Consider the following 22,564-nt stretch of genomic DNA (forward strand, 5'->3'; position numbering starts at 1 on the left):
GACGTAGCCGCCGATGAGGAAGAAGACGCCGACCATGGCGTGCCCGGCGTGCACGAGCCGCAGCACCGGCAGCTGCAGCAGGTACCGGTTGTGCTCGTCCACGCCGTAGCCCTGGTCCACGGCGCCGGTAAAGGCCCAGGTGGAGTGGAAGATGAAGACGATGACGGCCGCCACGCCCCGCACGCCCGAGAGGTAGGCCGTGGCCGAGTGGGAGCGGGACGGCGTGGTGGCGGCGGCGCCGGCGCCGGCGGAACGGTGGAAGGCGCTCCGGCTCGGGGACGGGGAGCGCTGCGGGCTGCTGCGCTGCGAGGCGGCGCCGGTGGACTTTAGGGTTTTGGAGACGGATGCGGCGCGGTTGGAGAGGTAGCGCCCGCAGAGAACGGCCGTGTCGTACAGAGAGGGCGGCTCCGGGGGCAGGTCGCGCTTCTCCATGATGAGGGCGAAAGGTGGTCGGGACGTGGGCTGTCGAAGCCGGTCGGGTTTTTTGGTTGTAGGAGCGATTAAGGGAAAGGAAGGACGGCAGGTTTGATCTTGAAAAGAGAGACTAGAGGTGAGGAGAGGGAAGAGGGAGGCTCAGCGCATTGAGATGGGTTGGGACATTGGACGGTCTGGGCAAGTCCGTGTTTCGCTGGTCGAAAAGCAAAACCCAAAAAACGACCCGGTGGCGTTGTTAATGCCGCCTGGGTTGACGACAAATCAGACGAAGAAGAGGAAATAAGACGGAAAGGAAAACCGGTATACGGAGAGAGTCGTGAAGGAGTGGAAGCAAGAGAGGGAACAAGAGAACGTGGAGGACGAAGGGGGGGGGTTCGTCGACTCCATATGAGGTTACGCTATTTTTTCTGGTCCTTGTTCTTATTTTTAAGAATATTCTCGCTGTCGACTTTTGCAGCCAGACCCTAGTTCAGGGCCCTTCCTAGCATTTCTTGGAGATAAGCTTGGCACTGGTGGGCGAGTCGAACGTCGTCCAGGGGGGGGTCCTCCAACCCGCTTCAGCTCGGCGTTGCGCTGGTGGAGAGGTGGTTAGAGCTGCGATGATCCCCCTTATGTGCAGTAACTAGGTAGTTTGGTATTACCAGCGAGAAAAAAAACCCCTGCCAGGGTTTCTATTTTGCGCTTTCTGGCTTCCCGGGTGCTAGCACAGGCCTCATTGTCGATGCGTATTTCCGATCCAAGCGTGTGGCAGTGCTTTGCCTTCCGATGTTGCAGGTCACTGGTCGTTCTTTGCATGTGGTGGCTCGAGTCTGAGACACCTGGCCGTCGGCTCATTGGGTGGCTATTTCTGCAAGGGTCGTCTTTTTTATGGAAATGGTCTTCACTCGCAACGGAGCCGCAAAGCGCGTAGCCAGGGGGGGGATGATCGGCCAGAATCATGACGCGGGCTGCAACTAGGACCGAGGGAGGATGGCGCCAAGCCGAGGAACAATGCAAAAGGGGTACAAGGGAATAAGGCAGTCGATGTCATGATCATTGTTGGAATGCAAAACTGGTTAGTTGCGTGCTAAACGACAGGTACGACGGCTTCTTGGCGTTGCTGAATAATTACCTCCATCGTCACGACTCCTTGTGTTGCTGCCTGCTCTTGAAAAGACGCAAAATGGGCGGGACGGGATGTTGGGAGATAGATGGAAAGGTTCATGTTGACACGAGGGGTTGAAATGCTGAAGAAGTTAATAATAACAAAAAGTCGACTATTAGTGGCTGAAGTGGCACAGTAGTCTATTTACGCCACAAAATTAGGTCCCCATCCAAGCACAGGGCTGTCGTGTCACAAACTTGCACAAATTTGTGAAATCGTAATTTGTACAATTCCAACTGCTAGTTACCTAATGCTAATTCTCTGCAGACTGCAAGCCATCATCATCCAAATCACGCCAAAATCCTGCTCAAACCAGTTCGCGCGCCTTGCCCTCCAGCACCCTGACCTCCTCCTCGGCCACGCCCAGCGTCGCCGTCAGCCACCCGCGCGCCTTGTCCACCACGAGCTCCCACACCTCCTCCTCGTCTGGCAGCGTCTTTTGCAAGTACGCGACCGCGCACAGCGTCGCCGTCGCCTCCGCCACCACGCCGAGATGCACGGCCGCCGCTTCCGTCACGCCGAGCAGCCGCGTCAGTTCCCCCGACCACGTCCAGCTGCCGCTAAACGTCTGCAGCGCGATGACGGCTTCGAGCGGCGTCTGCTTGGGGGAGCTGGGCTGCTGCTGACCAAACGCCGGCTGGCTGCTCGGTGCGGGTGCAGGGCGGCCGAATAGGTTGACTGATACCGCGGCTTTGGTCACGGGCGATGCGAATAACGACGGGCCGCCGGGCGACGATGGCAGGCACTCCGACGCATCGTCGGAAAGCCCGGCCGAATTAGCAGGCTGCGCGCTGCCAAACAGGCCACCAGAAGAGGACGCCCCAAACGCAGACGAGGATCCAGCACCGGCGCTACCGAAAGCAGGCGCCGACATAAGACACGCGCTCTGCGGGCTGCCGAGGCCGAACGACGCGCTGGTCGACGCAGCGCCAAACGCAAACGAGCTAGCACCGCCGAAACTAGCCGCCGTCACCGCAGGTGCAGGCGGCGCCGGCGCCGCTGCCATCTTGCGGCACATTGGCCCGCGCGCGCGACCGGAGGCGCGTCGCGTGACCGTCGCGTCGTCGGCGTCGCTCGCGTCCACCAGCACCACGTCGAGGTCCTCATCCGCCTCATCACCGACCTTTTTGACGGCGACAAACGAGCACCACTTGCCTGCAACCTGATACTCGACGCCGAGCTGGACGGCGGCGTCGCGCGCCACGTCCTTGATGCGCATGGCGTACGCTTCCCGGAGGGGCGTGCCGTTGGGCAGCGTGGCGTCGTAGATCCAGCCGCGGCCCTCTTCGAGATCCTGCACGGCCTTGCGCGCGGCGAGCTGGTGCACCGTGGTGCCCTTGCCGGAGAGGGCGGTGATGGGGATTTCGAGCACGAGGGGCCCCTGCGGCGCGGTGCCGCGCAGGATGACGGAGGCGGGCGTCCGGTGCGCGTGCGCGGCGGAGAGCAGCACGTAGACGGTGGTGCGGCTGAACGGGAACAGCGGCGGGATGGTGTATGGCGCTTGCAGATACGCAGGCGTGGGCAAAGTGGGCAGCGGGAGCGCCTGGACGTCGGGCATCTCCAGGTCTTGGTCTTTGACAGATGCGTCGTGGAGGGAGATGGGCGCCGCTGGCTTCTTGGCGGCGGCGGGCTGCTCGCCGCTGTCCACGACGGCGCACGCGCTGACCTTTTCCACCAGCTCAAACTCGTCGTCGTCGCCCTTTTCGTACTTGATCTCCAGGCTGTAGTCATTCACATGCGGCGTCAGCGCGCCCTTGAGCATGCGCACCACCTTCTTAGTCATATTTTCGTCCTCGCCGACCGACTGCGCAAAGCCGCGCCCCGCACGCGCCACGCCCTCGATCAGCGAGTGGCTGGCATCGGCGCCGATGCCGAGCGCAAACAGCCGGATGGCGCCTTTTGCCTCGTCGACAGCGCGGTTCACAGCCGCAAACGTGGCATCCTCGTCCCAGGTCTCGCCGTCGGTCATGAGAAAGACCTCGAGGTTGCGCGCGGGGTCGCGCTGGGCAAAGGTGGCCTTTATGGGCTCGCGGATGCGGGTTCCGCCAAAGTTGGCCGCAAAGGCGGCGACGTGCGCGGCGGCGGCGTCGAGCGTGGCCTGGTTGTACGGCTGGGACTTGGGCCAGAGGAACGAGTGCGAGGAGCCGAAGCTGCACACGTTGAAGAGCACGCCGACGGGCAGCGACTTGAGGAAGATGTGCAGCGCGGCGACGAGGTTGGGCAGGCGCGTGCCCGTGTCCATGCTGCCGCTGCGGTCGCAGATGAAGACGACCTCGGGCGTCTCGACGGCGAGCGGGAAGCGCGGCACGAGCGTGGCCATGAGCGCGCGGCGCTCCGGGAGCGTGGCGTGCGTCTCGAGGACGGCGGACGGGTCCCCGAGCCCCTTGGCGCAGACGTGCACGACAAAGTCCCTGTCGAGCGCGACGTCGGCGCGCGTGAGGCTGGCCGAGGCGTGCTGCAGCGAGGGCTCGACGTCGGGGTGTGTCGAGGTGGTGCCGATGCGGACGGCGATGGGGTGCGACGGGGACTGCACGCTCCGGATGGTGGCGCCGGTCGCCAGGTCGACGTCGACGGTGACGGTCAAGGACGCCGCGGCGGTCAGCACGTTGGACCGGTGCGCGGGGAGCGGCACGAGCAGGTCCTCGGCGTAGCGCGGCGCAATGTGGGTGGGCAGCGTGTACCGAAGCCCGTCGACCTCGGCGTCGTGCTTGAGCTCGCCGAGAAAGACAATCTCGACCTTGGCCTCCTGGCCGGGGCCGACATTGCCGAGCGTGGTGGTGAAGACGTCGGAGGCGCGGCCGGACTGCTCGAGCAGGCCGGCCTGCTCGCCGCGGGCGACGGCGGCGACAAAGGCCTTGGTGGCGTCGGGCCTGGACTTGACGACGCCGCGGATAACGGTGCTCCCGACGGTGCAGGTAAAGGCGACGATGGAGACGCCATCAAAGAGCGGGAAGACGTAGCGCGACTCGGTGAGATTGTGCGCGGTTGGGTTCTTGAAGGTCTGGGTGAGGGTGGTGCGCGACGTGGAGGCGAGCAGCGTGGCGTGGGCGCTGACGTGTGTGAGGGGCAGGTACTTGGGCTCGTTCTTGATGACGACGAGGCAGCCGCAGTAGCCGCTGTTGATGCCGGCGTGCAGAGGCGGTCTTCCGAAGCGACTCATGATGGCTGGTAGGTTTCGTTGGTGATGCTTGGTGGCAAAAGTTGCCTGTTTGCCTGTGTAGTTGAATTGCGGGGTCTGTCCGTCGGACAGTTCTCGGTGACGTGTTTGTTGTAAATGTAAATGATGGGTAAGTGATGATGATGATACAAGCCAAACTAAAAGCAGCTCTTCAGCGACGACGCCTCGCATTATATACTTGTCATCCCGTCTCCCCGCTTTCACGGAAGAGTTGTTGACGTCCGCAGATGTGGTTGATGCCTAGCGCGATGCATGGCCGCGATTGGCTGGCCGTGGCAAGGCGTCCATCGATTTTGCCTGCTGCCTGCTGCCTGCCTGGGAGGCCGCCTTGCCGCTAATTATTAATTAATTAAAGTAGCTGGGCTGAGCCACGCGGCGTGAGCCCACACACTTGCCAATTAGTCCACCCTCACACAGAATCGTAATGCTTCAATCGTGCGCCCCCCGACCACAATCCATCAAAAATTCATCAGGGACCATCATCATTTATATCCAAAGAGCACCAGCCAAAAGAGCACCAAAGAAGCTAGAGAGAGCATAAAGCGGCTAGATTCGTGTTCTAGCAACGGCAAAACGAGATTCAAAATATATACGATTACTATATACCTATAAACGGAGGACTATAGCAACGAGGACGTTGCTTTTGCAAAGGCGGCATATTGTTAGCAGACTTGCACAATACAGCATCATTCGTCCACCTTCACACCGTTGGTAATATTGCCACCAGCATTCTTGACCCGCTCCATCCAGCCGCCCGGTTTAAGCGATGGTTGAGTGGGGTGCTCGAAACGAAGAAATCGATCCTCCTTGTGAATGACCAGACGATACCAGGAATTGTTCATCATACCCATGACAGACCAGTACATGTCCCTCGGCTGCGCCATTAGACCCTCGTCCATAGCCCTGATCATAATATCAGACGCGTCAGCCAGCTCTGAGATGAGCATGTCCAATTCCCAGAAGCACCAACAAAACGATGTTTCTCGCCACCACATGTCCATCTTGCCACCATAGAGTTCGTCACCATCAGGCGCATTGCGATACTGGTCTTCCGGGTAGTTGATCGAGGCTAGCCTCCAGCTGTTGCCCTTATCCAGAGTTACCTCAAGGCGAGTGATGCGTTTACCACCTCCAGCGTAAGCGTAGCCACGGACTTTGTAAGTACTAGGATTACCATCAAGTGGAACCATCTCGTCGTGTTCAGGGTAACAGACGACACTGTTGGTATTGAAATCGTGAATGGCGTAGGTTTCGTCTTTCCATATGTCTGGAAGATCGGCACTTGCTTCTGGGGTAATCATGGTTGGTAAAATTCGATTGTCGTTGATGTGATACCAGTTATCACTAGGCTCTTTGGTGACAATGATTCTCTTCAGCCACTTAACACTTCGGCCAGCAATTTGGCCAGGAATGATAACGCGCACGGGCTTGCCATGATCGGGATGAAGAGCTTGGCCATTCATCCGGTGCGCCAACATGACCCCCTTGTCTGTGTTTAAGCACCAGTTGAGTTTCACTGAAGTTCCGTAATGATCATTGGGCAGCTTATCGGCTCCCTCAAAGCAGACAAACCGAGCGCCGTCTACTGGTTTAGCTTGAGCCAACAACTCGCGGATCGGAACGCCTGTCCACAATGCTGTTGATAAAACAGCAGGGCCCCAGGCAAAGCCCTTCGTTTTGCGAACAACGTTTTGCTCTTCGCGTCTGTTTCCGGCACACACCAGGGTGACGGGATACGTTGTCTGCTCATAGTGCTCCGTGAGACCTCTCATAGACAAAGTAAACGGACGTCGAACCATTCCTTCAATAGAAATTGTCCAGTCCAATACCTGCTCATCATCGCACACAGGTACATGTCCATGGTTGCGGACAAAGTGGAGATCTTCCGAGGTGAGGAAGCCCTCATTGTAGAGGTCGGTCAAGGGAGGCTCGCCATTCAATGGATGAACACCCGTCCGGCGAAAAAGTCTTGGGTCCCGCTCCACGTGGCTATCGGGAGTTTTGAGATCTTGAGGCTGAACAGACTTGACACCATTTTGTGGGGGTAGGGGATAATCCTTGAGAAGGTTCTTCTCTGAATCGAGGAGCAGAGAGGCGCGCTGTGTCTCCCCAGCAAGGCTCGTGGACTGAGGTTGCTTCGCAGTCTCTGGCGGACTGGGTGGAGGGGTGGGAAAGGAACGCAGCGAAGAGGATTTTATAGACATGATGCCGAGTGCATAAACGAGGCCGGGTATGATAAGGTCAGATGTGCAAGAGAAAGCAAGCGGTTACGTCCAAAGTTGAGATCACACAGCGTCGAAAGTGCGGCGCAAACTCCTTATCAGTTGTGAAGTTGTAATGATCGTGCACCAGGGTTCGGGCAAATGGCGTCACACTGTCTCGTCTGAGCGAGAGCGTCATGGACGGTACATATGACCGAGGAGTGGGTGTCTCGTGCGCATGTGTGTCCATTTTCGGCAAAGAAGATTTGAAATTGTACCCTGCTCGACATGGCCGAGACCTAGAGCAGGTTCCGCGCAGGACCTAGTCAAGCCATCGAGTAGCGCGTTGGCTTGAGAAGGTCTGGACGGAGGAGGCTGGATGGCGGAGAGAACATCGTTGCTAAGGCGAACCAGGGACCATCATGATGGGGGCAGCATCGTGTGGGCCAGCAGTTGGCGTCTTCGTTCACGTCGTCTAGTTGGTAAGCCTCTTTACTAGTGAAACCCGCACTAGCACTCCAACAGGGACCACGAGCGCGGGGAACCCAGCCAAGGCGGGGTTGGCGTACATATGCTTGAGAATTGAGTCCATGCGTAGCGTGATGTTCAAGAACAGACATATAAGTTTCTGTGCGTCGTGGTAGTGGCATCGCCAATTGGTATACCACCAACTAGTCAAGCTTGCTGCTGAAAGCTGATCGGTGAGCCGACCTGGTAAGGTCCACCACGGCAGAGAGACGCGGTGTGTAGTCATAACGTGGTAGTGGCAATAAATTCGATAGAGTTGGTGGTGAATCGATCGCCTCGTTTGAATGGCAGGTTACGATGCCTTGGACCAGCCGTTTGTTGTTTGTTGTGTACCTAGGCAGTTAGTTGGAGAGTCGAGACTGGCAGCTGCTTCGTGTTGGCTAACCAGGCACATTACCTACCTAATCCAACCACGCAAGTGTAACTAACCTATAGTTACTGACGGACGGAAACCCGAGAGATTACGGAGCTCCCGGGGCATTATTCTGCATGTCTACCTAACCCATAGCCCATAGCCTCGTTAATTATAACCTAGAAGAGCGAATTGAGGGGCAATTAGGACTTAAGAAGCAGCCTGATCTCCGCTATCAGCCACCCAGTTGCCAACCCAGCGGTATGTGGCGCCGTAGGTTGTTAACTAGTGTACCAAAGTCAACCCCGGTGGGCGCTCGTCCCTGCGTCAATCTTACACGACAACTTCAGACTAACTATTCCCATAGTTAGCCATGCCGACATTCAACAAGAGTCACCATGGCAGGGGAGGCCCCCTGCGGCTTTAGTATTTTCTCGGCTGCATGGGTTGAATTTTGTCTCTGCCGGCCGAGCCGGCCCCCATCCTCCTCCCTCTTGGATCTCATGTGCTGTAGGTGCCTTCGCCGGGTCCCCCAATAGGTGATGCTCCGCGGAGATGGCAACTTTTCAATCCAACGACAAACCGCAATAGTGTTATCAGACGCTTGGTCGAATACAGATTATATAAATATATAAATATATATATATATATATATATTATTTATTTATCTGTTTATTTATTTATGCCAGAAAATAATAACTATATCAATGCAATTCAGAAAAGTTGCTTTCAGACAGTGTTTGGTATGCTTGCTGGGCCGCGCTCGCTTTTGCGCTCGCAAAAATCAAAATCACGCTGCCATGGCAATCTACTCGTTGTTCGTTCTCTTATAAAATTGATTTATCCATTCACTCTTTCCCAAGTTCATCATCCAACATGGCTTTCAACGTTGCTAGCCTCTGGCAAGCGCCGAAGCTCAATCCTGTCAATGGAAAGGCTCGTTCGATTCCCGTCCTCAATCCGTTCGACAGACATGGACGTGTCTTTTTCTTTTCCTGGCTCGGGTTCATGGTTGCGTTTCTCTCATGGTATGTTCTCTTTGTGCGGCATCTTTTTGATTACGTCCCCGAAAGCCACCGCCAATTCGTACAACATGACTGACAAGAGAACGCAGGTACGCCTTTCCGCCTCTGGTACGACCCTTTGACCCCTAAGCTCTGGAAAAAGAACTCAGTCAAGATAGAACTATACTGAAATTGAATAGTTGACCTTGACCATCAAGAAAGATCTCAAGCTCACCCCAACAGAGATTGCCAACTCCAACATTGTTGCTCTCGCATCCACGTACGTCCCTCCCAACTTATACAAAACGCAACTCGTCGCAAGAATATCTGACCAGTATCCAGTCTATTCGTTCGCATCCTGTCTGGCCCCTCATGCGACTACTTTGGTCCCAAAATCACCTTTGTAACCTGCCTGTTCCTCGGCGCCATTCCCTCAGCGCTCGCCGGCACCGTCACCACCGCCAACGGCCTTATTGCCCTGCGTTTCTTCGTCGGCGTCCTCGGCGGCACCTTTGTACCCTGCCAAGTATGGACCACGAGCTTCTTTGACAAGAACGTCGTCGGCACCGCCAACGCGCTCACCGCTGGATGGGGCAACGCCGGCGGCGGCATCACCTACTTTGTAATGCCCGCCATCTTTGACTCGCTCGTGGCGCGCCAGCACCTGACACCCCACGTTGCGTGGCGCGTCGCCTTTTTCGTGCCGTTTCTTCTCATCACTTTCACTGCGCTGGGCATGATGCTGTTCTGCGACGACTGCGCGACGGGCAAGTGGTCGGAGCGCCACGACGCCGTCAAGGGCAATCTGCGCCGCCATGGCCTCGAGATGCCCGTGTCGAGCGCGCAGGAAAAAGCGTTGGTAATCTGGTCACCCCCTCCGAGCCCGCCGCCGAGGATGCTTTCGCAGAGCGGATGGGGCACGAGGTCGTCTGCCACGACGCCGAGTTCAGCGACCAGGAACTTCTTGATGTTGCCCACGGCGAGGTCGTCAAGAGCCCGACCTTCAAGGACGCTGTCATGGTGATGATCAGCCCTCAGACTGTCGTACTTGCTGCCGTCTACATGTGCTCTTTCGGCGCCGAACTAGGCATCAACTCCATCCTCGGCGCCTATTACTTCAAAAACTTCGAGGTCCTAGGACAGACCAGCAGCGGTCGCTGGGCAGCCATGTTTGGGCTTCTCAACTTCGCCTTCCGGCCCCTCGGAGGTGTCTTCTCCGACGTCCTCTATCGCGCCACTGGCAACGTCTGGTCCAAGAAGATATGGCTTTGCTCCGTCGGCGTCGTCTGCGGCGCCTTCCAGATCGCCATCGGTCTGACCGACCCCCACTCGCAGTCCACCATGTTCGGCTTAATGGCCGGTATGGCTTTTTTTCTCGAAGCCGGCAACGGCGCCTGCTTCTCCCTCGTGCCGCACGTTCACCCCGCCAGCAACGGCATCATCTCCGGCGTGGCGGGCGCCGCTGGCAACCTCGGCGGCATCATATTTGCCATCATCTTCCGTTATCAGGGCGCCGACTATGCAAAGACGTTTTGGATTATGGGCGTCATTACCATTGCCATCAACCTGCTCGCGTCCTGGGTCAAGCCTCTCCCCGCTGGCCAGGTAGGCGGTCGCTAAATTTTCTGTCGAGCCGTATTTGTTTCTGATCGTGTTTACATCTCAGTTTATAGAAAATAAAAATAAAAACGGTTGTATTTAGAGCAAAAAGAATACGTATTTTGTCGCCAATATACTATAACTGTGCCCAGATACGTGCATGTTGGTTAACATCCACTTGTCATCCAGCTCCCCCACGTTTGACTCTGTTCAATACTGTACAGAAAGGCGGAAGATTCTCTCGCGGTCATTGAAAAAGTGTCAAGGGCATCTCCAAAACTACGAATATGGCAAGACCCAGTCTTGGCCTCATAAAGTGATGGGCGGAGAGTAGACCACAGGGCGCCGACGACGCAAGCAGGTCGATGGCGTCTTGACCTTGGTGTACATGTGCCGACTCAACGTCCTTGCACAACTTACCTGGAGGGGCGCGTTTAGCTGTTTTTCTTGTGAGAACAGGAGATTTTTTGACGTATTGTTTTCGCATCGTTTACAATGCTATCTATTAGCTCGCAAAAGGCTACTATTTCCGTCTCACTCCAAAATATCCTTACCCAACAACGACAACCTCGTTAAAAAGAAATGCATGAGAAACAAAGAAAAAGAAAAGCTACATGATTTGCGTGATATTCTGTCCGAGATTTTCCGGCTGCTTGGGCGATTTACCGACCCGTAGCAAAGTTGTGGAGGCTAAACGATACACGGTCAGCTTGTTTCGCGTCCTGCACCGTGTTCTCATGGCAGCGCATACCTAATGTCCTCCTGGCTCGTCATGGCCTCGTTCATATCGGCGGTCGGCTCCGAGCGGGCGGGCCCGTTGACGGGCCCGCCGTTGGCGATGAGGGTCAGCTTCTTGGCATCCGGGCCGGGCTCCTCGGTCGTCTTGCGCTTCAGGCCCTTGCCGGCGCGCAGCTCTTTCAGATGCTCAAAGTAGCTCTCGGGCACGTCGGTCTGGTACTCGCCAGAAAAGACGCCGACTTCGAAGCCCGTGATCTGGGTCTCGCCGTCAATGGCCTCGAGGCAGGCGGCCTTGAGGTCGTCCAAGGACTGGTATATCAGCTACGCGGGGGTGTCGGTTAGTTTGGTGTAATACAAATGAGGAAGTAATGGGGCAGAAGCTTTTTGTAGTTTACCTCATCGGCGCCAATCTCCTTGGCAATCTCCTGTCTTGTCTTGCCGCGGGCAACGAGTTCTACAAACTCCATGTTAGCATCCACGTCGGCATATGACCATGGCTTGATGTGACTCACGGCTAGGATCGGCAAGATCAATGCCGTAGACGTGCTGGTGTCTAATTTCCGGCGAGCACGAGGCCAAAATGACCTTTTTGGCGCCCGCTTCTCTGCTCATCAAGACCTGCAATGAACCGTGTCAGTCAGTGGACTCGACAGCCAAAGACAAGTCACCACTCACGATTTCTCTTGATGTGTTGCCGCGAACAATAGAGTCGTCAACCAAGAGGACGACCTTGTCCCGGAACTCCGCCTGGATGGGCGAAAGCTTTCTGCGAATGCCCTGCTGGCGGGCTTTTTGACCGGGCTGTGTCTTGTGTGAGTGCGGCCGCTCAAGAATTCGTAATGAGTAGAGCAACATACCATGATAAATGTTCTAAAAGTATACCTATTCTTGACAAAAGCATTTGACAGCGGCTTGTTCAGGCAATTAGCGAGAACAGAAGCGGACGTATTGCTTGTCTATTTGTCATTAGTATCTTGGCCGCGTGCCCCTCAGGACTGAGGAAGCGCATACCTCGGGGATGGGAATAACTGGTATGAGTCAGTATGGCACTCAATGGAATTGATGATAGAACGCAACGTACCGACGTCGATCTCTTCGATTCCCTTGTCGCCCAGAATCTCCTTCATCTTATCGGCCAGCTTCCGGCCCATATTCTGACGACTGCGATGGACAGAGATACCCTCAGACATAGAGTCAGGCCTAGACAAGTATACGTATTCAAAACGTGGGGGAGGTTAGTATGGAAGGTAATCGATACTTGGTGAAAATTGTCTTACATATCAGGGGTATAAGACTTCATGGGTACAATCTGGCGGAACTGAGGCTTGCCGCCCTTTTGGATAAAGACGGCCTGTCCAGGCAGGATATCGACGATGTCGGTGAAACCAAGCTGGGTGAGGGCGACGGACTCGGAGGCCATCATGTAGTCCAACGCGCCTTCCAGCGTGCCAGAGGGGCGGGATCCGAGGCACAGTGGGCGGATACCGTTCTCGTCTTTGAAGCCGAGGATGCCGAAGCCAGTGATCATGGCGACACAGGCGAAGCCGCCCTTGCAGCGGGCATAGACATCACGAAGACCGGCGAAAATGTCGTCGGCATTGGCACGAGCCTTGCCGAGTTCGTGAAGAGCGTGGGCGTACACGTTGAGGCTACGCGGGATCAATCAGCAAGGCGGGGTAGTAGTTGGGAAAGGCAAAGCGGCATACAGAAGCTCCGAATCGGAGTCGGTGTTGACATGGCGGCGAGCTTCAAGATCGAGGAAGCTACGGAGCTCCTCGCTGTTGACGAGGTTACCGTTGACGGCCAAGCTCAGACCGAAGGGACTGTCTGTGGGATGCGGTTAGAAGCGGGTACGAGTTGCACAGTCTCCGGGGTACTACATACTGACTAAAACGCGTTCTTAGCTTCTGCTGGTTGTCAAGAATGAGTTTCGCGTCATTTTACTTACCATAGAAGGGCTGCGCCTCTGAGCTTTATGAGACAAGTCAGCACATGACCATACATCGCTACTGTGAGATACTCACGCAGAAGAGGTTCCGGCAGTCGGGTAGCGGACATGAGAGATGCCTCCATAGCCGGGAAGGTTTTCAGCGAGACGAGCAGGCTCCTGGAAGACTTTGGAGGCCATGCCGTTGCCCTTCATCTGGTACAGCCGTCCGCCCTGGCATACCGTGATACCCGCGGCGTCCTGGCCGCGCTAGTCCGGGGCATCAGTAAGTAGTCGCACGAGACCCAAAGTGCGGCGCATTTTCCAAAGGAAAATTGACATACGTGCTGAAGATAATAGATACTCTCGTGAAGCTCCACAGCAGCCGTGGTAGCCTTGACGTCGCCAAGCTGGGGAAAAGATTGCAAGGTCAGCACATAAATCCGGGGGAGTGCAGGACCCGGTATCGGGGGGACCGCGGGGCACAAAAAAAAAAGAAGCTCACCAGGATGGCACTGATGCCACACATGATTGCAGAGTTGGTAGGGACTTGGGTCGGGTAAGAAAGACGGGAACAGCAGCAGTTGATGCTGTAGAGCGATGGCAGAGACAATCGAATGCCTTTTTGATATGTGGAAGCTCAATCTGTTGGAAGAAAAAAAGAAGGTCGGATCGTGCCTCAAGCGCGGCCGCCAGTATGCGAAAAATGGCGGGATGGACGGATGGTGGGGGCCATGGCAGAAAATTTCCTGCAGCAATCTGTGGGGCCTCTTTGGTCACTTGGCCGCCCGCCAGTCAGCCCGCATGATTCTGTCCTTTTTCAATACACATTACACATCCGATGCACGCTGTGCCAAACGAAACGAATACAATTTTCTTGGCAGGCAGGAGACTCTCAAAAGGTCCTTGCATGCATGATGCTTCTCGCAGCACCTGATGTGATGCTGCCGTCACGACTCGCGCCCTCTGACAGGGACAAACGCACGACTGGGCCGGATTGGATGTGCAGCTACACTGTGGTCTACGAATGACGCGACTCCGAGATCAAGGTCGATGGAAAAAGAATTGAAATCTAGTCGTCTACTCGCGCCCTCTGACAGGGACAAACGCACGACTGGGCCGGATTAGATGTGCAGCTACACTGTGGTCTTCGAATTACGCGGCTCCGAGATCAAGGTCGATGGAAAAAGAATTGAAATCTAGTCGTCTATCAACTGGCTCGTCTACAACTTGAGAAAGACAGGGGAAAAAAAGAGGACAAAAAAAGGGGTATAACAGACATGTTCAAAACATCGACCTCTTCCACCACGGTGTCTTCTTCGGTGCCGCCTCGCCTTCCTCCTGCACATCGTATTTACCAACAATTGTCAGAAACACCTCATTAAGCGTCGTAGGGCTGACGCTATGGTGCGCAACCCCCAATCGCTCCCGATTCTCCTCCAGGATGAGCAGCAGCTGTCCGATGGCGCTGCCGCTGCCGCTATCCTCTCCGCCGCTGCCGTTGGAAACCGGAATCGACGACGCCGGCACCGAGAACCGCATCTGTCCGTGAAACGTTTCCTGCTCAATCCGCGCCCCGGAAAACGTATCCATCACCCACGCCTGCATCTGCTGCATTTCCTCGTCGCTCGAGTGTGGCGCCGTCTTGCTCACCATGTGCACGTGCAGCGCGTCGCCAAACTTTTGGCACAGCTGCTCCGTCCCACCGAGCGCCAGCATGCGCCGCGCCATGATGCCCGCCCGCGTCGCCAGCGTGTCGGCCTCCTCCATGCTGTGCGTCGTGAGCAAGATCGACCGGCCGGGGACGACAGCCTCGAGCGTGCGCCACATGATACGCTTCGCCGCCGCGTCTAGACCGGACGAGGGCTCGTCAAGGAGAATCACCGAGGGGTTGCCGGTCAGCGCAATGGCCAAGGACAGCTTACGCTTGTTACCGCCGGAAAGCGTGTGCGCCATGACGCCAGTGTAAGCCTCCAGGCCCACTGCCCGGATGACGGCTGTGACTTGGTGGTCCACATCGCTGATGCCTCGGATGCGCGCGTAGTGCTGCAAGTGCTCAACCACGGTCATGGAGTCGATGGCGTCAAATTGCGGGCAAACTCCAAGATTCGCGCGTGCAGCAGGTCGATTCTTCGTGACTGATGCGTTTTCAACAAAGACATCGCCGCCTGACCGACTAGGGGCAATGTCACCGCGAATGATGGATATTGTTGTCGACTTTCCAGCACCGTTAGGACCAAGCAGTGCAAACACTTCGCCATGACCGACGCCAAATGTGACATTGTCAATAGCAGTCGTCTTGCCAAACGCCTTCGTCAAGTGTACCACGCGCAGGCCGTCGGTTTCTTCGCCCGGTCCATCCACGCGCACCTCTTCTGCCGCCACTTCAGGGTCTTCCGTACCCTCGCTGTGCTGCGGCTTGCCTGTCTTGTATTTCCCGTCGGAGCTCTCAAAGTACACCACCATGCTGAACCAGAAGATGCTCTGCACAATGAGGTACACGAGCGGGCCACCGTACGCCTTCATCGCACCAGGGTTACTCTGCAGCGCGAAGCCCTCGCAGGTCGTAGAAAAGACGTTGAGGGCTACCATGAGTGCGCGCACCAGCGATCCCGTAGGAAAAATGGCGGCAATAACCCAATGGCCGATCAGGACACTCTTTTCTGTCTCAGCTGGGTCCGAGTAGAGCAAGATGAAGAAGTAAGCAATAAGGTAGACGGCAAACCCCAGTCCCTGAATCACCGAAGCAATAGCGTAAGTAGCTAGAGCGGTCTTCATGATGAGAGACACAAAATACGAAATCAAAATAGCCGCCAGCACGTAAAAGAGGAAAATCGGAAACAAAAAACCGACATTGTACCAGATACTAGACGACCCCGCGAAAATGCCCGCCGCAATCAGCATCGACAAGGCCATGATGGACCAGTCAAAGATGACGTGAGCTGCCCAGACGGGAAACGCACGAGCACCGCTCGAGTACTGCAGCGCGCGCACTCCGTTGCGCTTCTCCGAGTTCGGGTACAGGCCAAACAGACCTGGGATGACGGAGCATGCAAGCGCAAAGTAAACAATGACCTGCAGCCCGCTCCCAGTAGAAGGCGCCGCGGCAATGTCAAAGGGCTTGTATTGGGTGGCGATTGTCTTGTTCATGAGCAGGCTATCAAGAAGGCTCTGGCCCAGTGTCGATGTGAACATGGATAGCCCATCGTCCAACTTGTAGGCAAGTGTAGCGGCAGAGCCTGTCTGACCAAGCCAAAGGCCTGCGGGGGTGACATTCTTTCTGTTGTCCTCTATGTACGCCTTGAAAGCGTCAAACGAGTCGACGACTTTGATGTGGCTGCTGGCGCTGTCGGCAAGATTCGGGATGATGGGCTTGAAAACCTCTGCAATGGCGGAAGCGCTAAACGTCGCAGACGGACCGCCCACGATAAAGGGAGTGCCGAGCAGATCTGTAAAGTCAGTGGTCTTGGTGTCGCTGCTGCGCTCCCTGGGAGAGCAGCCGGGCGCCGCGAGGTTCTTGACTAGCAGCTGGATGATTGCGGCCGCCACAATGGGGATCAGGAACGCGGCGAAATACGGCACCCAGTTGGTCTTGAGTATGACGAAGCGTTTCTGCAACAACACAAGGACTTGGCGAAAGAGGCTGAGCTGGCGACCGTGCAATAGTGGGAGCGGCTGGCCGGACGGCGACTTTTCTCCGTCGGCGCTCTGGCTTGGACTGACCTTGGCCTCGGCCGCACCCACGGCCTGGTCTCGCATGCCGTGGTCGTTGACCTCGTCGGCCAGGTTTAGGAAGACGTCTTCAATGGTCGGCCCAGAGAACTTGTACGGCACGCCGCGGGCCTCGAGCGTGCGGATGACGGACGCCGCGAGGGTCGCCGAGGCCGCGACGTAGGTGATTGTGTTGGACGAGATGTGGCGGTCGACGCCGTCGACCTCCGGTGCGCGGCCCATCATGTGGCGCGCGTTGAGGACGTGCACGCGGTACCCGGAGCCGAACGTGTCCTTGAGCTGGACCGAGGAGCCCTCGGCGCGGAGCCGGCCCTTGGATAGAATCGCAATGTGGTCGGCCAGCAGGTCGGCCTCGTCGAGGAAGTGCGTTGTCATGATGATTGTGCGGCGGCCGCGCTCGCGCAGGAGAATATCCCAAATCTTGCGGCGCGACAACGGATCGATGCCTGACGAGACCTCGTCGACGCAGCTGACGGCGCTATCGCCAATCAGCATCAGACCTAGCTGCAACTTGCGCTTCTGTCCCCCGGAGAGCGTCTTGGCCATTTCCTTGGTCTTCTTCTTGAGACCGACGGCGTGTATGAGACTATCAATCTGGTCCTTCGTGGCAGGGTTGGACGGCGTCTTGAGCTGGGCAAAGACACGCAGGTGCTCCTCGACCGTCAGCTCGCCCCAGAGGACATTCTTCTGCGGCGCGATGCCCAGACCGCCCGTCGTGTCAATCGCAATGGCGCCACTCGTAAAGTTGCTGATGCCCGCAATCGCGTCGAGCGTCGTGCTCTTGCCGCTACCGTTGGCACCCAGCAGCGCCAGAATCTGGCCACGCTTCGCCGTCAGCGTCAGCGCGTCCACGGCGACCACCTCGGGCCGCGGCGGGGACACAAACGAGAACAGCCGCCGCAGAAGCGTAGGCTTGTAAATCTTGGTCATGTTCCGAATCTGCACGGCATCCGGCATCTCGCCGCTGGCGGCCCCCGCGTTTTGCCGCGTGCCGGTGGTGACGCCGTGCAGCGCGCGCTCGACCTGCGCGGCGAGCAGCGGGTACACGAGAATCTGGAGAGCGAAAAACACCCACAGGACGATGCCCGGAAGCTGCCAGGGGCTGCTGGGGTGGGCGCGCAGCAGGTCCGTCGGCAGCGCCTCTTGCTCGTAGCGCGCAATGTAGGTGATGAAGTAGACAAAGTTGCAAGGGGTAAAGAGCAGGCTGAGGACGGCGACGGTGCCGGTTCCGGGACGCGGAATGGCCTGCGCGGCGATGCCGAGGATGAGCCACACGAGTGCGGTGACGATGCCTGCGAGCTGCGCCTTTTTGAAAAAGCACGCGCCGAGCAGCGACATGGACGTCATGGCGACGCCGGCCAGCACGAAGAACGGTATGATGATGCCGTAGCTGACGTTGGTCCATATCAGGATGCGGTTCACCACGGCCGCGAGCACCCAGCCAGGCAGGTACGTGACGACAAAGGCTTGGTGGTGCGAGAGCAGCCGAGCGAGTTGGGCGTGCCACCGCGCGCGGACGGGCATCATGGCGTCTATGAGCTGCGCCATGCCCATCTCGCGCTCCGTGGCGATGAAGCCCGGCATGTGGTAGCAGACGCCGATGAGCGCCATGATGAAGGCGACGCTGAGAAAGTTGATGAAAGTCCTTTGGTAGTCGCGGCGCACCTGGGCCTGCCGCTCGTCTTCCGTGAGCGCCGAGTAAGCATACTGGTGCGTCGCGCTGGGAAACGAGGCGACGCCCTGCTGCTGGGCAATCGCCGCATCAACAGCGCGCTGCAGCGGCAGCGCATACACCTCGGCCGCGTTATCGCTCTTGTCGACGCGAAAGGAGCGCCCGAGCGCGCCGTCGCCGCGCAGCGTGTAGTTCCAGTAGCCGCCGTGGCCCTCGTCCGGCGAGGCGTGCACCACGACGGCGCCAAAGCATCTCGTCGTGGCCTGGATGGAGCCGCGGCAAACGTAGCCAATGTCGGCCTCGTCGGCGAGGCGGGTGGCGTTGCGGCCGGCGCTCGTGACGGCGGCGGCGACAGTGTCGAGGACGGCGTCGATGGCGCCGCCAGCGTGGCCCGCGGCGTTGATGAGGACGACGGTGTCCCGGCCGCCGGTGGCGCGGGCGAGAGCGGCGGGGAGGGCGTCGATGCTCGACGGGCTGCCGAGCCCGTACTTGTCGTCGGCGTGGGTAAACTTTTGGCCCAGGCCGAGGTAGAGCGACGCGATGACGGGCAGCACGAGCGCCGAGTAGAGCGTCGAGGTGAAGTGCCGCTGGATGATGATTTTGAGCGTCTTGTTGCGCAAGGCGCCGATTTGATGGTGAAGATCCATGGTCGAAGGGGAGAGAAGCCCGGCAGGGCTGCGTTCGTGGGCAGTGTCAAAATGGGAATGCGACGCAGATTCGTCTTGTTCAAGAAGCGAGGCTGCGAGGTGTGACAATCACAAATCGCCAACACCAGATCGATCAAGTCTAGTTGGATGGTCTGGTATATTACAGCCCATCGGATTGATCTCGGGGGGTCCATCACCGTCTTATAAGAAAATGAATCCCCCTCAGGGTCAATATAAGCTCCAGCAAGGCTGAAGCTGTGTCGATCCACCTCAAACCAGGAATGACGCCCAGCCAAAGCGCAGAAGGGCTTGGCCTCGTACTAGCCGTATTCAGTGAAACGCTGCGCCACCAAAAAAACCTAACTAATGGCCAGGTCAAAACAAGTTGGTTAATTGGGTCGGGCTGAGATCTGGGATACGCTCGCGTTCAATAAACGATGAATACGGTGTGGATCACGTCGTCTCCTCGACCAATGCCCATTCGCGTGCAGCCCTCGGCGTGCTGCTGCTGACGACGACAAGCCATTGTGGTCATTATTAAGTAACTTGTGGCGTTTCAACTTGTTCGGTCAGAGATGAGGCTTGGCTGCGTATAGCTCGGGCGGTTGCCCAATGTCGCCGCCAACGGTCGCCCGCCCGAGGGAGGCGGTGCAGCACAAGGACAACCCGTCGTGCTGTTATTAATTACTTCGCTCTGGTCGGGTTTGTCTGAAAAGGGTTTAGATAGGGCAGCGCAAGATTGCCTTGTCTGCGGAGCGTCTACCAAAAGATGACAATATGCAAAAAAGAAGAAAATCACATGGTAACAAGACGCTCGGGAAGAACCCTATCACTCTCACGTTAAAACTCATGTCAAAAACGCAACACGTCTCTGCTGCGGTTCCGAAGACGAAAGAAAAGAAAAGAAAAACACACGGAATTAAAGAAATCAAGTCTTTCACTAAGCGCCTCGTGGCGCGCGTCAGAGATGCTGGGCAATAACAAAACGACCATATACAATCATAATGCAAACTCTATTATAAACCAATTGATGCAAGAAACTACTTCTGGGCACACCATGTCTAAAAATCCCAATTACAAGTGTCATCAGCCGACGTTGCCTATGTTGAACAAGACAACCCCCCCTTCACCAACACCCGCTACTGAGGAACGACTTCCTTGCCCACTTCGGACAGGCCCTTGAAGATGCCATCCATGGTGCCGACCTGCGTCTGACAATTAGCCACGACGCGAAAAAAGTGTCCCTGCGGTCCGGGCGCGTAGTCAAACATGAAGCCCCTCGCCACCATCCTCTCCGCCATGGCCCTGGTCCTGCGCGTGTTCTCCGCCGGGTCCTCAGCCAGCTTACCACCGGGGGCGTAATAAAAGCAAATCTGCAGGCACGGGGTCGGATTCTCCGACACGAGGTGGAAATCCGGCGCCTTGTCCACCAGGTGCGCGAGGTGCGCGGCCATGGCAAAGGCGTGGTCGACGCCGCGCTCAAAGCCAGCGGCGCCGTAGTAGATCCACGCGAGCGCCAGCTTGAGGCTGTCGGCGCGGCGGCCGCACTGCATCGTCATGTCGGCCAGGTCCCAGACGTCGCTGCCGCTGCCCTCGGGGTCGTGGAAGAGGTAGCCGGCGCGCAGGCTGTTGGCGGCGTGGAAGCGGCGCACGTCGTTTGTGAGCAGGAACGAGCACGTCATGGGCACGTTGAGCATCTTTTGCGGGTTGATCGTCAGCGAGTCGGCCAGCTCGGCGCCGTCGAGCTTGTGCCGGTGGGCGCGCGAAAAGGCCACGGCGCCGCCCCAGGCGCCGTCGACGTGCAGCCAGAGGCCGTGGGCCACGCACACGCGCTTGATGGCGCGGATGGGGTCGAACGCGCCGAGGACGGTGGTGCCGGCGGTGGCGTTGACGTAGAGCGGCGTGCAGCCGCGGGCCTTGGCGTCTCGGACGAGGCGCTCGAGGGCGGCGACGCACATGCGGCCGGCGGGGTCGGTGGGCACGGCGATGCAGCTCGCGGCGCCCATGCCGCACGCGACGGCCGCCTTTTCAATCGAGTAGTGGCTGGCGGCGCTGGTGAAGACGACGAAGCGGTAGCCGTCGGTGCCGGCGTCGCGCGTGGCCGGGTAGAGCGCGTTGCGCGCCGTGACGAGCGACGCGAGGTTGGAGGCGCTGCCGCCGGGGCAGGTGACGCCGCCGGCGTGCGGGCCGTCGAGGCCGAAGCGCACGGCGAGGGCGCGCGCCGTCGCCTTTTCAATCACCGTCAGCGCGGGCGAGACGTGGTAGACGTGCACGTTTGTGTTGAGCACGCCGAGTATGAGCTCCGACACGACGCCCACCGCGTTCGTGCTCGCCGTCAGCTTGTCCATCCAGCCCTGGTCCCAGGTGTTGACGCTGTAGCGGAGCAGGTCCTGCACGGCGGCGAGCAGGCCCGTCTTGCCGGCGCCCTCGCCCGCGGGCAGGGCAAAGTCCATGCGCTGCGCGAGGTCCCGCGGCGCCAGCGGCTCCACGAGCACGTTGTACGGCCGGTCGGCGGCGTCGCGCGGCAGCCGGCCCGTGTGTTTGGTGGAGGCGTTGTCGTCGGCCGCCTTGACGTAGGGCACGACGAGGTCGCGCACCGCCGTGAGCAGGTCGTCGAGCTCCTCGGCGCGGCCCGACGTCGACTTGCCGGGGATGCGGCCGTGCGTGTTCGTGTAGGGGAGGCCTTCGGTCTCACTCTCGTGGTCTGAAGCAGGCATGGTTGTGCGAGTGTGGTGGTGAGTGGTGGGTGGTGGTGAAGTGGTGGTGAAGGTTGTGGCGGAAGAACCCAAGGCGTTGATGCAGATCGAAAACAGCTCCAATGCAAAACGTCAACAGATTTGCAAAGTTAGATCAGTTTGCTATATTGCGAGATACAGGAGAGTGTGAGTGGCGGTGGTTAGACAGATGAGCATGAGAGCCAGGACCCTCGTCTGACGAGAGCAGAACCTCGACTATTTGAAAGCCCAACAATACGCCGGCCTCCGACTATCGCTCAGGGCTAGCAACGGTGGTTGGCCGGAAATCGAAAATGGGAACTGTGAATCCAATGCCTGCTTTGGCCGCTCAATTCCGTAAGACGTGGACTAGGAATGGGGGGGTACCTTTCCTCTTGTGTGCTTCTTCACCGTACGGTAGCACACAGATACTAAGTCGTCCCAACTCAGACCGCACCTGTTCGAGGCCAAAAGTGGTCGAGTGAGATCTTAGGCTGGCCGAATTTCCCGCGCCGTGCTTGGCCGTACAATGTGCGCGCGCCGTCGAAAAAACAAAACGCCTCCCAACGTAACGCTTTCCCGTTCGGGGGCCGGCGCCATAGTTTGTGTGGGGGCCAAAGAAACCCGTGCCATCACTGGAGTGTTACTTGTCTGTTTCGTCTTACAAAAGAACGATCGCTCTGGCAGCTTGTG

General features: G+C 57.8%; 6 protein-coding genes across 6 annotated transcripts; 1 reads left to right on the forward strand and 5 right to left on the reverse strand.

Annotated features, from left to right (window-relative positions):
* Positions 1-1,886: 1,886 nt before the first annotated feature.
* On the reverse strand, positions 1,887-4,739 carry CCM_08735 (von Willebrand domain containing protein; the record flags this gene model as incomplete). Its single annotated transcript, XM_006673871.1, has 1 exon — positions 1,887-4,739. The coding sequence occupies one exon, from the start codon at positions 4,737-4,739 to the stop codon at positions 1,887-1,889; it is 2,853 nt and encodes a 950-aa protein (XP_006673934.1).
* A 704-nt stretch (positions 4,740-5,443) lies between these two features.
* Positions 5,444-6,961, reverse strand: CCM_08736 (nitrate reductase; the record flags this gene model as incomplete). Its single annotated transcript, XM_006673872.1, has 1 exon — positions 5,444-6,961. One exon carries the CDS (start codon positions 6,959-6,961, stop codon positions 5,444-5,446), a length of 1,518 nt encoding a protein of 505 aa, XP_006673935.1.
* Positions 6,962-8,714: 1,753 nt separating this feature from the next.
* CCM_08737 (nitrate transporter CrnA) lies at positions 8,715-10,462 on the forward strand (the record flags this gene model as incomplete). Its single annotated transcript, XM_006673873.1, has 5 exons — positions 8,715-8,866; positions 8,953-8,971; positions 9,043-9,122; positions 9,185-9,701; positions 9,725-10,462. The coding sequence occupies 5 exons, from the start codon at positions 8,715-8,717 to the stop codon at positions 10,460-10,462; spliced, it is 1,506 nt and encodes a 501-aa protein (XP_006673936.1).
* A 641-nt stretch (positions 10,463-11,103) lies between these two features.
* CCM_08738 (amidophosphoribosyltransferase) lies at positions 11,104-13,635 on the reverse strand (the record flags this gene model as incomplete). Its single annotated transcript, XM_006673874.1, has 14 exons — positions 11,104-11,131; positions 11,193-11,500; positions 11,575-11,633; positions 11,692-11,797; positions 11,855-11,980; positions 12,037-12,135; positions 12,191-12,207; positions 12,261-12,379; positions 12,457-12,828; positions 12,886-13,006; positions 13,128-13,150; positions 13,204-13,376; positions 13,451-13,516; positions 13,612-13,635. The coding sequence occupies 14 exons, from the start codon at positions 13,633-13,635 to the stop codon at positions 11,104-11,106; spliced, it is 1,641 nt and encodes a 546-aa protein (XP_006673937.1).
* Positions 13,636-14,390: 755 nt separating this feature from the next.
* On the reverse strand, positions 14,391-19,157 carry CCM_08739 (ABC transporter; the record flags this gene model as incomplete). Its single annotated transcript, XM_006673875.1, has 1 exon — positions 14,391-19,157. The coding sequence occupies one exon, from the start codon at positions 19,155-19,157 to the stop codon at positions 14,391-14,393; it is 4,767 nt and encodes a 1,588-aa protein (XP_006673938.1).
* Positions 19,158-20,296: 1,139 nt separating this feature from the next.
* On the reverse strand, positions 20,297-21,874 carry CCM_08740 (glutamate decarboxylase, putative; the record flags this gene model as incomplete). Its single annotated transcript, XM_006673876.1, has 1 exon — positions 20,297-21,874. The coding sequence occupies one exon, from the start codon at positions 21,872-21,874 to the stop codon at positions 20,297-20,299; it is 1,578 nt and encodes a 525-aa protein (XP_006673939.1).
* Positions 21,875-22,564: the final 690 nt, after the last annotated feature.

This window comes from Cordyceps militaris, assembly GCF_000225605.1.
Source record: "Cordyceps militaris CM01 unplaced genomic scaffold CCM_S00007, whole genome shotgun sequence".
NCBI lineage: Eukaryota > Fungi > Ascomycota > Sordariomycetes > Hypocreales > Cordycipitaceae > Cordyceps > Cordyceps militaris.